The 14,625-nt window shown below is 35.4% G+C and overlaps 1 protein-coding gene across 7 annotated transcripts in view; it reads left to right on the forward strand.

Annotated features, from left to right (window-relative positions):
- DOCK9 (dedicator of cytokinesis 9) overlaps positions 1-14,625 on the forward strand; it is a gene marked incomplete at its 5' end in the record, with an annotated part of 129,939 nt that overhangs the window by 96,777 nt on the left and 18,537 nt on the right. For 4 of the 7 annotated variants that reach the window (XM_082000816.1, XM_082000818.1, XM_082000815.1 and 1 more), the window contains 7 exons: positions 1,602-1,649; positions 3,482-3,618; positions 7,493-7,608; positions 11,729-11,866; positions 12,171-12,353; positions 13,005-13,118; positions 13,259-13,474. In XM_082000816.1, the coding sequence (XP_081856942.1) occupies positions 1,602-1,649; positions 3,482-3,618; positions 7,493-7,608; positions 11,729-11,866; positions 12,171-12,353; positions 13,005-13,118; positions 13,259-13,474 (952 nt within the window). Of the gene's footprint in view, positions 1-1,601; positions 1,650-3,481; positions 3,619-4,127; positions 4,172-7,492; positions 7,609-11,728; positions 11,867-12,170; positions 12,354-13,004; positions 13,119-13,258; positions 13,475-14,625 lie in introns of all 7 variants that reach the window. The other 3 variants (XM_082000819.1, XM_082000820.1, XM_082000821.1) reach the window with 1 other exon arrangement.

Here is a 14,625-nt window from a genome sequence, read left to right on the forward strand (position 1 = left end):
ATTACTAATTATCGAAGAAGATTTCTGTCACAGTAGCAGTACATGGAATACAGAATAAAATTTCCATCTTGTTTGTGCAGTGGATGATATCACAGCTCTTTAGAGCAGGAACAAGGCTCATAAAAGTCTACCTCTTCCAATTCTAAGGCTATTTTGCCAATGCAAGTAATGTTTGTTTTGATGATGTTTTTTTTATCAATACAGGTCATTACAGTAGTTTCTCATTACCTCAGTGAGACAGTGTTTCTGGTAGGTAGGTATGTGCCATGCAAAGAACTTTTTCTGAAAAACATAGAATCTAAAAAAGACAAGAAGGTGTCAGAAAGGGGAATTGAGGTTAGTTTGCAAATAGAGAAGGTTGGGGGAGGCAAACACCATTCTGACTGTGCAGTTTGAAGACAGCCAATCTACTCAAGGTCTGAGTATGAAATGGAGCTGAGTTGAAGAGACTGTTTGCCAGTCTTCTCCCTCATTCACAACTGGGACATGGAAGAAAAAGCCTGAAAACTGGCTTTCAGTTTGGATTTACACTTTAAATAAGAATTTTTAGAATATTCTTACCTGAGGGACAAGGGAAGTGGCATTCAGTGTTCTAACTTATGAGGACAGTTACTTACAGAGGGAGAGTCAAATAAAATCATTACAGCTTCCATTCACACCATTTTCCTTGTTTTGAAGGCATGACTTCTAGTTTATTTGTCATCAGTGTTGTGTGTTACACTTTCCACTTTCTTGCTGGATCTGAACCAGTAGTATTATGACTCTTTAAAATACAACATGATATTCAAGTATAGATTTCTTTTTTTAATGAAAAATTATTTTTTGGGATTTGCCTTTACCATCATCTTATTGTAAAAGCAGATTAGATTCCCTTTAGAAAACAGTTCTGTCAGAAACGCTGTTGTTGTTATCTTGGAATCTGGAAACCTTAAAGAACAAAACAAAACAAAAATCACAACCTGTAACCAAGAGAATTTAAGTGAAGAGGAAAAAAAGCAAAATGTATTGCCCTTATTTTGAACCCTTATATACATTTTGAAAAGTGTGTGTCTATATGTAATGTCTAGTTACCTCTTTGCTTCTGTCCTTCATGTTACTTGTCCTGGACTGCTTCTCATTTGTAAGTAACTGTAACTGTGGGCCTCATTTCACATAATGAAATTTTGCCTGTGACAGTTGAGGCTAAACATTTCTTCTCTATAAATACTAAAAATCTATACAAGATGGAGCACTTGAACTCACTGTTTACAGTTTTCTAAGGTGGGTTATTTTTTCACCGTTTGGCCTTTCTACTTTGTCACTGTTAGGCTCACGCTAGCTGTTTTGATTCAGTGTTGAGATAGGTGTGCGCTGGAGGCAGCCTTACGTGCCTTTTGCTATTAATCCCAATTTGCCCATTTGGGACGGTTTTCAAGGTGACCCCTGTTTACCTTTCTTGGCTTGGGTACTGGAAGGGAATTTTAAGGGTGGGAGAAATAGAGAAGTTCTATGGTGTAAAAGTTCAAAGTTAAACAAAAATAATAGTTGAACAATTCCAATGTACATAAATGTAGAAGAGATTGTTTTAAGGGTTGCTTCTCTGACTTATGTCTTCTCTGCAGAGTATGCTTACATCAGTTCCAGTACATGGGAAAACGATATATAGCCAGGTACTGTGTGGAATTTGAATTTTGCTGTCTTGTTCACTAAGAATAATAGTGTGTACAATATGCCATGAATCTGTATTACAAATAAATTGCATGAGTAGAAGAGTTATTGTGAAATGATACATAACAGTTTGAAGTAAGTAACTGGTTACTATATTAACATAACTATACCCTGTCTGAAAGTCTGGTATCTGTTTAAGAATGTTGTGTGTGTGTTGTGTTTATTATTAATTACTTTAAAATCTACCCCTTAAATGCTATCTTTTACAGCATTTTTTTCCTTGAAATAATGTCTTTGGGGAAGAAATTTTATGATTTAATTTTTTTTTTTATTCACCTGGCCATAAAACGATGTCCGTTGAAATGTTTTAGAAATCTTATATATAGTGTTTTTACTGAAAGGTGAGTAGTAAATATTCCAACACTGCTGTTTTTCAATTTGAAGGCTGAAATACTGTTAGATACCTGTACGTTCCCATTGAAGGCTGCTTAGGAGAAGATCTCTGGGAATTGGAAACATGTACTAAATTATTTTAATATCTTTTCATTAATGCAGGTTTTAATGCAAAGTAGTTTTTCAATAGAGTAAAATATAGCAACTTGCTTAGGCCTTACACTGTGATTGACGTGGTAGTACTGTTATAATGAAACTTACGGAGTTGAAATACTGGTCCTCTTGAACTCAGTGAGGAAAGTTGTTGCTGAATTTGGGTGATAAAACATTCTAACTAAAAGGTTAGCTGTTTTGTTCTTAATTTAGATTTAATGGTATGTGAATCTGTCTCTACAAACCACAAACTTGACTATCTCCTTGGAGATTTTGCAGAAAAAAAACTCGCCTCTCTTCACATACCCTAAAAATTCAAAGGCCAAAATAAATCTGGCTTTATTCAGGATTTGGTTGTAACCTTTGTGTTTAAATGTACTTCAAACTCTGGATTTACAGGAGCCTGTAATTTTCAGGCTTTCTGTAAAAATTCTTCAAACTAATTTGACTGGTTTGTAGAGAAGACTACCACACCTTCTTTTTTGTTTACTGATCACTTAGTCTGTGTACTGCATGTTAATGCTAAAAACATTAAGCTATAGAAATCATCTGGTGTTCTACAGAGATACTGAATTTTCCCAGTAAATGTAGCTTTCTAGTCTTTCACATTGTCATTACACTGAAGTATATCACAATCAATGCACGTACTCTTAAAATACACAAATGACAGGAATGAAAGGGAACAGGGAATTCTGTAATTCAAGCACTGGTTTTCATTTTTCATCAGCTCTGGTGGTGGTACACAATAGGAAGTTAGCCTGTACTGATTGCTAACACAGATCACTTTTCTGTTTTCTTCACTTGATTGCTGCAAGTTTAACAAAGTATATGGCTCTTCTCCCTTCCTGCTTGGGTAAGATGTACATGATAATACCTCAGTTAATTCCTGCTCTCCTGTTGCATGTATGCTTTCTAATTTTACCACTGTGTGTCCTTCTAATTTTTTTCTAAAAAATTTGCAATCAGTGTAGAGGATTTGGTTTTGGGTTCTGAATATTTTCAGAATATTTCTATTCTCAAATATTTATGTTTTCAAAAGCTCTGAAGTAAATTTAGTACTTCAAGAGCAACTGCTTGTGTGCTTTTGCTTTCATGCTTCGAGGTTTTAAGAAAGAGTTTGCTGTGATGCTTTCTTTAAGCTACCTATTTTTGTTTTATAAATAAAACAGTAAATAGGTTGTATTAGACTTCTTTCTATAAAACTTCTTGTGCTTAACTAACGCTTCCTGTCTTGCTGCAGTTTGACATGTCTAACTTTTGCTTCTATCCCATTTCACCCATCTTGCAGGAACCAGGAGGGGTTGGGATCCATAGTTCATGATCGAAAATCTCAGACATTGCCTGTTTCCCGTAACAGAACAGGAATGATGCATGCCAGATTGCAGCAGCTGAGCAGCCTGGATAACTCTCTCACTTTTAACCACAGTAAGTCTCATGACATGATAACATTCATCATCCTCAACCAGTACCACAACACCAGAGACAGGTCCTAGGGCCACACCAGTGCGTTTCAATGACTTTTATTGTTCTAGGTCAAACGTATAGCTCGAATCAGTCGATGGTCTGTTCCCTGCTTTATGACACAACAATCAATGCTGGCTGATGCCATAACATGGAGCATGGTTAACTAAGGCATATTTTAAAATTGTATTTTATTTTTTTAATTACATGCATTTCAGCTGTATGCTGCACACAGTTACAAAATTTACTTTTTTTTTCAATTTGCTTTCTTAAGCTTCATTTTTCCCCTCATTTGATCTTATAAATGATTAGTCTAAAAGTAAAAATATGTACTCGGACCATATCTCCATGTTTTGACATCCCCTAAGGAGAAGTAAGTTTCTTAGAATTTCTACAGAGATTGTGAAGTCCATGATTTGGTTTGTCTGGAAGTGAAAAGGCGTCCAATAATGAAGTGATTTTTCTGTTTTCAGTGTGAGAAAGATATCAAGTATTCTTGGAATTTCTGTAGACAATGGTAAGATTTAATCAGGTTGAAGTCAGCTTGTATAAGACTGCTGTATTGAAAACTAAATCTGCTTGTGGCCTATCTTTTTAAACATGCTGCTTTTAAATTGCAAAATATACTGTATGTAAAGTATTCTGAAACACGATTTTTCAATTTTCAGTTTCAAAAAACAATGAAACTGGTTGACTAATCCAGTAAAATACAACACTGGTACTGAAAACAATTGTGTGCAGTAAAGCAATTATTTGAGTTAACTGTATGTTCATTGTGTTCATCCTTCTATTTCCCAAAGCATATCTAACTGTCCCTTAAAATCTTTTAGCTTGTTATCTGTAATATAAAGCAACAGGTAGCCTAATTGTACAAGACTTACCACATATAGTGGAAAACTGAAAGAAAAAAAAAAAAATCCACCAAACCCCATTGTTTATAAATGCAGTCTCATACCTGTTCAAATATAAGAAATGCAATTCTTTGATTGTAAAAATGTCAAAAAACTATATAGCTGTGCAAATTACATTTTGTTTTTCTTGTAATCAGTCTGCTACTGCTGTATCATGATAATTTTGAGGTGTTTTTTGATACACGGAAGAGCTTTTACACTATCTGACTGCATTCAATAAGGTAAAATGCGTTGTAGACAAAGACTGATTTAAAAAAAAAAATCTAAGAAATAACTAACACGGCCGTTTCTGGACCTTGTGCAAAGAGATTTCCTACTTCCAGAACTTGGCAAATTATACCGATTTTTAGGAAACGGTGAGCTGAAAGATTTTAATAAATGCCTGCTTATGTAAAAAGAAACTTTCTGTTCTTTTCCATCTGAAGGAAACTATGAAGGAAGGTGTCTCATTCAGATAACTTTGCATAAACTGGTAATAGGTTTTTTTTTTTCTCTAAATGTTGGACATTTATTGAATATCAGGATATTACACCTTGTCTTGCCCAAGGTCTTACAAGATGAAAATATGTTGCTGTAAAAGCCAGATCAAATGTGAAATTGATTTTTGTATATTTGGTCTCGTTGTCTTTTAGTTTTGTTTAGTTGTCAATCTGCCTGTATCGTATATTCAAAGTATTTTTCAGAACTTGAATAAATCTTGTAGGTATCCTGAATGGGATGTATCTGGTAGAAATAGTTGCTTTACTTGTGTTTCTAAAATCATGATTCTTTGGCAAGATAGTTGCCTATAAATGTAAATTATAAACTGAATTTCTCCCTTTCTAAGCATTTAAGCAAGGAATAGAACCAAAGGAAAGGTGTAAGGGATATTTCACATCTCTGAGGAATTTCAGTGTAGTTTTGTGCTTAATTATGAAAGAAATTAGGCCCTTTGTTCAAATCTCTAAAGCATCTCAATACGAACTACAAGAATATAGATTTATGTGTGTATGGGCTGGAGGAGGGAAGGACACTCAGTAGAATAATGACATGCAAATGTACTGAAATAAAAGATATATGCCCTGATCTGTAATAGCAGTATATGATCATTGTCAAGCTTGATTGATCAATCAATCAAGTCATTAGAGTTTATCCCATTTTCAGTGTTCTTCGATGATTTTAAATCCAGTTACTTTGCAGTAGTGTGAATGTATGGGTGCATGTTCATGTGTGTGTCCAGGTAAATGTCCATATTATATGTGGTAATTGTAGTTCCATAGTTTCTTATTAAGTTACTTGTGAAAAATAGAATCCAGTACATTAGCTGTACCTAAAGAATACAATATTAGCTTCTCTAAAATAATAGCAAACTGAAAGAGGGACGTTTTTTAGCACGTATATGGAAAAAGCACTGCTAAATCAGTCTTTTAACTCAACCCAATTAAGTATTCCTTTAAGTTTGCATCCTGCCCAAAACTTCTGTCTCTAGTAACAATGCAGAGTAATCAATCAGTGACCTATTTATTTGTTTGTTCTAAATTATTTATGTGAAGAACAAAATTTGAACAGTTTGGAATCCTGTCCATTGACTATAGTTTTTACTTAGTATTTATAATAAACCTTGTGCCTTTCTTCGTATCTGGAAGAGCAAACAAATTATTTCTTTAAAGAATATTTCCCCTGTCCTCAATGCAGTTCCCAAAATAGTTGTCATCTCTTGGTGTCATCTCTTGGTATCTTCAACATACCTTAGGCTAATTAAGGATTTCTGGTCACCCAAAGGTGATTACTATGAAAATAGATTTTTCTTTGAATTTTTTTAAGAAAAAGAACAGTTCTACTAAAAGAAAAATATTTGGCAAATGGCTGTTGTGTTAAAACTTTCTTACAAGTGCCAGTTGTTACTTTCCGTCATTACAGAGGTGTAGGATGTAGTTGGATTGAAACCGCAAAGAAAACACATGGGAGGAGGAAGAGGTGGAGGCAGAGAGAATGCAAAAGATGATAGGGAAGAGGTGTATACTTCCTAACAGAAAGAATGTATAAATCCAAAGAAACTGGTGGTTATAGGTATGCATGTGTAGTTCAGCCAGGGAAGCAAGAAAGCACAGAAAGAAGTGGCCAGGTGACATTATAAAAGAATATGTCAATTCTTCTGTTCTTTTCTTGGTCTCAACAAGTTTGTCATGCTTACCATTGATATAGTGATACTAAACTGACTGTAAATATAACATATAAACATGATCCAGACCAAATTTTTATAAAGCGACCAGGGCACATTTGTCTATCTGGTTCTTAAAGGTCAATGTTAGGGAACATAAACAGCATATTATTACCACTGATGAAGCAGGATATATTTTGAAAATTATTCAAATGCAGTATGGAGCTAGAAGTGATAAAATATTTTGATTAAATATGGAGTTATTGCATGTTATTGCTACAAAGCAGAATTAATTACTTGGGTCTTTAGCTGCATGTAAGTACCTGATTGTATTCCTTCAACTCTGTGTTTTGTATTTGACTTTGAGATCATTATAACATCTCTAAATTACCAATACATGTTTTCAGCTGTCACTCCATCCTACTGCAGTACTTATTTTAAGGATATACATGTGTGTGCATATAACTGTGTACATTTATATACATACACGTGTGTATACACATATGCATATATATAAAACATGAGACATTTATTGTTTTAACTGCTATTTACTGCTTCCATTGTTGACATTTGTACTTAATTTGCACAAGATCATAAAAATATATTATGTTAGAATAATTATGTGCAGATATTTGAAAAATATTTAAATGCATATGAATTCTTTTTCTGTATTGAATACTAACTTCTGTCAGGCTTTTTACTTGTTAATCTTTTCCTCGTTCAGCAAGTCTTTTGGAAACATTTAAAGAGTATATCCAGCACTTACCTTCATTTGAAATTTCTGTAGGCTATGGCCACTCAGATGCAGATGTTCTTCACCAGTCTTTACTTGAAGCAAATACTGCCACTGAAGTTTGCCTTACAATTCTGGATACTCTATCATTATTCACAATGGCTTTTAAGGTTTGTTCTTGGCTTGGTGTTGACATCTCCCATAATTATAGTTCAGAAAAAGATTTTTTAAAATATTTTTAGAATTATATTTATGTTTTATAGTTTAGTAATATAGCATTGTCTTTTTAGCATTTCTAGCATTGTATTTCACTATTGTGTCATGTAAAAGCTGATAACATCTTGCAGCAAAATGCTTTGGCTTCAGTTACACATTGCACACAGGCTCCTTATTGATCAATCAGCAGTAATCTGTGAGAAAAGCTCCTTCCTCATCCTAACTTGCTAAAAATATTTCTAGAAACTTTAGTGTCTTCCTAATGTTAAAGGCCATGTGGGGTGAAAGATCTGTGGTATGACAAAACCATAATTCATAATTGGACACTATCAGACTTCTATATTGAACTTAGCTTCTTCTTCTATTAAGTCACTCATTAATTAACAGTAATTTCTGTGTGTTCCTTTTCTGTAACTTTATTTCAATTTGTCCACTTACAAGACTTCTTTTTGGTTGTATAAGTTACTACAGCTCTCCTGTGGAATCTTTTTATAGCATGCCCACTTGCATACTCCTCCTGTCCATTTTTTTGAGCTTTTACAAACATTAAAGGTAAAGCTATAAAACAGAGAGACTATAGCTCTATCTTGTTTCTCCCCTAATTAGAGCAGTGAAACTCGTTGTATCCAAATCCTTGCTTGAAGATTTAAATGTAGTGTCTTATCTTTAATCTAGTTATGAAAACATGAGCTTATTTATAATGAGATTCCTTTTATTAGTAATTTAATTAGATAGAGTTTAGAACCAATTCTGTCCACAGGCTTCATGACAGACAGAATTGAAAATGAAGATACCTAGTTTTAAAGATTTGAAGAAGAACGAACAGTAATCTTTTAGTTATCAGCTGCCCATCACACTTGAATGACAGTTCTTCAAGGTTATGTGTATGTAATATGTTGAGAAAGTAAGTACAAGTATACCAAAATAGTCTACAAGATCCAAACAAAACAGAAGAATCAGGAGCTTTTATTCAAACAGCCGCACTAAAATTCATAAAATCATAAAATCGTAGAACCATAGGATGGTTTGGGTTGAAAGGGACCTGGAAAGGTCATTTAGCCCAACCTGCCCTGCAATGAGCAGGGACATCTTCAACTACATCAAGTTGCTCAGAGCCCCTACAACCTGACCTTGAAAACTTCCAATGATGGGGCATCCACAACTTCCTTGGGCAACCTATGCCAGTGTCTCACTGCCCTCATTGTAAAAAAATTCCTCCTTATGTCCAATCTGAACCTACCGTTTCTCACTTTAAATTTGTTGCCCCTTGTCCTGTCACTATAGGCCTTGGTAAAAAGTCTCTCTCCACCTGTCGTGTAAGCGCTCTTTATATATTGAAAGACTGCAATAAGGCCTTCCCAAAGCCTTCTGTTCTCCAGGCTGAACAACCCCAGCTCTCTCAGCCTGTTCTCATAGGAGAGGTGTTCCAGCCCTCTGATCATTTTTGTAACTCTCCTGTGGACCTACTCTAACATGTCCATGTCTTTTCCTGTACTGAGGGCAGTACACCAGGTGGTGTCTCTTGAGAGCTGAGTAGAAGGAAGAGAATCACCTCACTCGACCTGGTGGCCACGCTTCTTATTGTCCAGTCTAGGATACAATTAGCTTTCTGGGCTGCAAGCACACATTGCTGGCTCATGTCCAGTTTTTCAACCACCAGTATCCCCAAGTCCTTGGCAGGATTGCTTTCAATCCATTCATCTCCCAGTCTATATTTATACTGGACATTGCCCCAGCCCAGGTGCAGGACCTTGTACTTGGCCTTGTTGAACTTCGTGACGTTCACATGGGCCCACATTTCAAGCCTGTCAAGGTTCTTCTGGATGGCATGCTACAAGGAGGCCTCTAGCAAATCAACTGCACCACTCAGCTTAGTGTCATCGGCAAACTTGCTGAGGGTGCACTCAGGCTCACTATGTCATTGATGAAGATATTAAACACTACTGGTCCCAGTACAGACCCCTGAGGGACACCACTCATTACTGGTTTCCACTTGGACATTGAGCCACTGAGTGTAACTTTCGATGCAGCTATCAAGCCAATTCCTTATCCTTCCAACAGTCCATCCATCAAACCCATATGTTTCCAATTTAGTGGCAAGAATGTTTTCAGGGACCATGTTAAAGGCCTCACAGAAGTCCAGATAGATGACATCGGTAGCTCTTCCCTTGTCCACTGAGGCAGTGACTTCATCATAGAAGGCCACTAGATTAGTAATACCAATCTGCTTCTTTTGGGAATAATTGGCATATTATATAGAGGGCCAGCTAACTTTTTTTCCTCAAGATCATCTTTCTCTAGTGGGGATCCAGATCTCTGTTAGCTATTACAGCAAGGAAATCACAAGTTATATCTGCATCTTGGTAGAATTTGAACTGATCCTGTGTGAATTCCTACTGCTTTAGGTGTTTTAGTGAACTACCTACCTCTGATGTTGGGACATCTGAAGAAAGGACATTATATCAGATTCCTCACAAGGATAGGGGTTTGTAAGGCAAAGTTTCATTATTTTGCTATAAATCTGGAAATAGTAACCCTTACCATCTTTTAGAACTTACAGTTACCTGTTCAGGTTTGGGTCATCTACAGAGATCCGTATACTGTTCTGAGACATAAAACTTTTTCCTGTGACCAAATAGACTGACTTTCTTGTATACAACCATTTATGTCTAGCTTCCTCAAAAATGGCCTGCCTGTGGCTTCACTGCATAGCATTTGGAGATCTTTGGTCTCCTGCAAGCGTCTATATCTGTTCATCCACAAAGCTTGCAGACCACACTGAGTTCTTCTGGTCTGCAAGTCACATTATCAGAATGGCTTTTAATGTAGGACTGCCTCCTTCAATTTTTTAATATTGAGGAACGCGCAACATGCCATGGGGTATGCTGAAATTCTTTAGCCTGAAGAATTTCTTCTAGGCCTCTATGAATAGAAAAGGAAACATCTGTAGTTAGACACGTCTTCCATGTTTGAGAGAGCTTAATGTATGCTACAAGAGCCCAGATCTATACTGGGCCTCAAAAATAGTTCTAAAAAAATTCTTAAACTAGATTCTTTGAGTTTATGTTACCTTAAAACTTACTTGAGATAGTAATGGAGCTGCCTTGCAGCATACTGTTTGAATGCCTGTATACAGTAATGACAAGGAGGAGTGGAGTGCAGAGCGGAGTTGCAGAAGGTGCAAGACCTAGCAGAATCGTTTTGAAGGGCCTGTGGAGTCAGAGGGAGCAATACTTGAGGTGGTCCTCTCAGTTTTGGACTCCCTGGACTGGACTGAGCAGTCCCTGAATTGATTAACCTATTCTGGCGTTTTTAAGAGGAGAGACCTCGTTGTTTCGTCCTGGAGTCCCATAGGAACCTAGTGTATATGCTCAGTGAACAAAGGGAGAAAACAGGTCCCTACAGCAGCAACACAGAACCAGTATGAACTGTTAAAAGTAGATGCACAGCCAGTACCTGTGCTATAGAAACTTGAGGAGACCAGATTTAAAAAAAAGTTTGGATGGAAGGCAGCTGTTGGTGATACAGAAATCAGGAGTAACCCTGTGTAATTGCATGCCTCAGAACAAGCTTTTGAATATTGATGCAGGTAAAACTCTGAAAAGTAACCAATATCTTTGTCCTTAAGAGCTGTTTCAGTTCTAGGACAGTAACGAAAGATGGTGAGCGGGTGGGGGTTTGGTTTGGTGGGAGTGTTTTTTGAGACCATTGTAGAAGGAGGTACTGCTATGAGAAAATTCCACTGTCTGAGCTGCTAAAGTGTAACCAAAGTGTGTTAATACTTTGAGTGTGCCTCTCAAAGAACTATTAATAGTAATTGATTTAACTAACAGCTGTTGAAAACAATCATGTTCTAGAAGTCTATTCAGAAGCCAACACTTTATAAGCAAGATTAATGAAGTGTTAGAAATATCTAATTAAAATTCAGATATATTTGTATTATTAAATGTCTTGGTAATACTATCCAGATTATTTTTTTATTATTTCCTGCTTGTGGATGATCTGTGTATGCCCTTAGAATAGTATAAATGTATCACTGTACGAAACTCCTAAATTCTCACTATCATTTTAAAGAATCAACTACTGACTGATCATGGGCATAATCCGCTGATGAAGAAAGTATTTGATGTATACCTCTGCTTCCTTCAAAAGAATCAGTCTGAAACAGCATTGAAAAATGTCTTCATTGCTTTAAGGGCACTTATTTTTAAGGTAAGAAGTTTAAAAATAATTAATCTTCAAGTAGCTATCCAGTTCTTTAGTTAACAACGTACTTTGAAAAATTTAAGAACTGAAATCTCAAATTAAAATTGATGAATAAAGACTGATCTGATCCCAACAGTGTGTAATACTTGTCCTTTGAATTGCTGTAAAAATCATTTTGTGTCATGAACTACTATAACAGTCTATTTTTCCACGGTTTGGAATTATTCGTATTTTTCTTGACATGCTTATTTTATCAAGAGCTGAAGCTAGTTTTAATTAATAACTTCTTTCTTTTCTACTTTTTCTTCAGTTTCCTTCTACATTTTATGAAGGTAGAGCTGATATGTGTTCTGCACTGTGCTATGAAATTCTGAAGTATTGTAATTCCAAACTGAGTTCAATTCGGACTGAAGCTTCACAGTTACTGTACTTCTTAATGAGAAATAATTTTGATTACACAGGGAAGAAGTCTTTTGTTAGGACACATCTGCAAGTTAGTATACTTTTTTTTGGTTTTTAAATACTGTATTTGTAGATGCACAGTTGCATACCAATGTGCCAAGCCCTGTCAGATGAAGATGTAAAAGAAATTATATTGGGTTTGAGCAAGGCTGGTACTCTATTCTAAGAGTAAGAAGATGGCAATAAAAGTATGTTTAGTACAAGGAAATACTTAGAAACAATTGTATGGCCCTATGTTTTGTAGGAAATAATTTTTGTCTGTAGCAGATGTTCTCTTTTATAGATGTTATTTTGATTGTTAAATGGCATACCCTGTTGCGTCCAAAGGAGAAAAGAATGCAGCTACCAGCATGTAAAAGTCTCAAATAAAACAAATACATAGAAAATGGTGTGTTCTGACAAAGCTGGGAACAATAGTTTACTGCTACTGTGACCTCTGGCTAATTCACCTAGCAGTCAGTCTTTAGAGCAGAGGATGTGTGGGCATTAAATTTACACAAGCCTGTTTTTTCTTGCCTGTGTTACTGTACAAGTAACTTAAGTAAAATTATGTTTGATTTTTTTTTTTACGGGAATAATCTTTCAATTAAAAAGAGCAAAACTTTCTTTGTAATTGCTTCATAGGTACATCTCAAGTGTATTTAATGAAATATGCACTAACAAGACATTTGTTTCTGTCAAGGTTATTATTTCAGTAAGCCAGTTAATTGCCGATGTTGTTGGAATTGGAGGAACCAGATTTCAGCAGTCTCTTTCCATTATCAATAATTGTGCCAATAACGACAGAATTATAAAGGTCTGTTCTTATTCTTCTTTCCATACTGTAGAAGAATACTTGAAAACTCTTTCATAGCAACTTTTGCAATTATGTTTCACTTTTTTATTATGTAAAGAATAGAAAAAGATAGTAGTTAACCTAACTTTTCCATGTTTTAGCACACTACATTCCCTTCTGATGTTAAGGATTTAACAAAACGGATTCGTACAGTACTGATGGCTACAGCTCAGATGAAGGAGCATGAGAATGATCCAGAAATGCTAGTAGACCTCCAGTACAGTTTGGCAAAGTCTTATGCTAGTACACCTGAACTAAGGAAGACTTGGTTAGACAGCATGGCAAGGATCCATGTTAAAAATGGAGATCTTTCAGAGGTAAAACTAGTTTTAGCTTTTGTTATAAGCTTAAGCTTCTCTTTCTTGAAATGGCATGTACTGTATGTAGTTGTTAGTGTGTAATATAATAAGCAGTTTTAATAAATTTCCAATTGTTAGTAGATTAGTTTCAATGGCTGGTAAAGTTTTTTGTGCTACCTAAGTATATCTGTAAGTAACTTCTGAATTCTAATGTAAGGTATATGTTTAACTACTGTACCTGACATACTACTAATCCAGGAATGCTTAATGAAACCATGGAAGACACAGACCACCTACCTAAAAATATCTTCATTATCAGTTCCTAAAACACTTAAAGCCACTCCTTGAATTCCTGTCCAGTTGCCTTTACAGAATTAGCTTGATTCTATTCCAGGCTTATTAAAAAACTCCTAATGTTCTTAAAGTGGACAAATGGCAATTTTTTTCTTTCGAAAAAGAAAGCTATATGATTTCACCATGCTGTTAACATAGTTAATTTTAGCAAAAGGGAGAGTTGGGAGTGGGAATTTTTGTATGTCTTGATGTAAGTATTTTTTCAGCATACAGAATAAATTTTGTCTCTTCCTGGAAGTTTATTCCATCTGAAGGTAAAATCAAATTGCATCACTTCATTGAATTTCAATAAGTATTTCTGTTAAACTTTGAATCATGTAAGTAAGTAAATATCTTCAAGAAATAGTAGCTCCTATCTTACTTATTCATGTCTTAGTACTAGAATTTTCTTTTTTCTATATGGTAGCGATGCAGAAGGCATATACAACGCCCTGTTGGTAGCTTGTATTTTGAACAACTTCATCTCTCTTAGAAGACAAGCTCTTTTAGTCTTTTTCGAATCTTTGACTATACGGCTAGATGAGGACCTCTGTAAATCACCAAGCCCAACCCAATACAAAGTATGAATTACAGAGAATTTGTCAGATACTTGCCTTTTTGCTTCAACTTCAGTATCTGAGATTCTGCAGCCTCCATATGTAAACTGTTCAATTGCAAATTACAGTTAGAATTAACACTTTGCTGTAAGCATAAACCTTTTTAGTAAAAGAAGAATCTTGAATCTTTTTTTGTCCTTTCTGTAGAGAAAAGTGATCAGTGTCAACTTCATAAAACATCTCAAATATTTGAAGACTACTCTGTCCCTCTTCTTTTTC

This window comes from Phaethon aethereus (assembly GCF_964289735.1).
Source record: "Phaethon aethereus genome assembly, chromosome: 1".
NCBI classification, from domain to species: Eukaryota; Metazoa; Chordata; class Aves; order Phaethontiformes; family Phaethontidae; genus Phaethon; species Phaethon aethereus.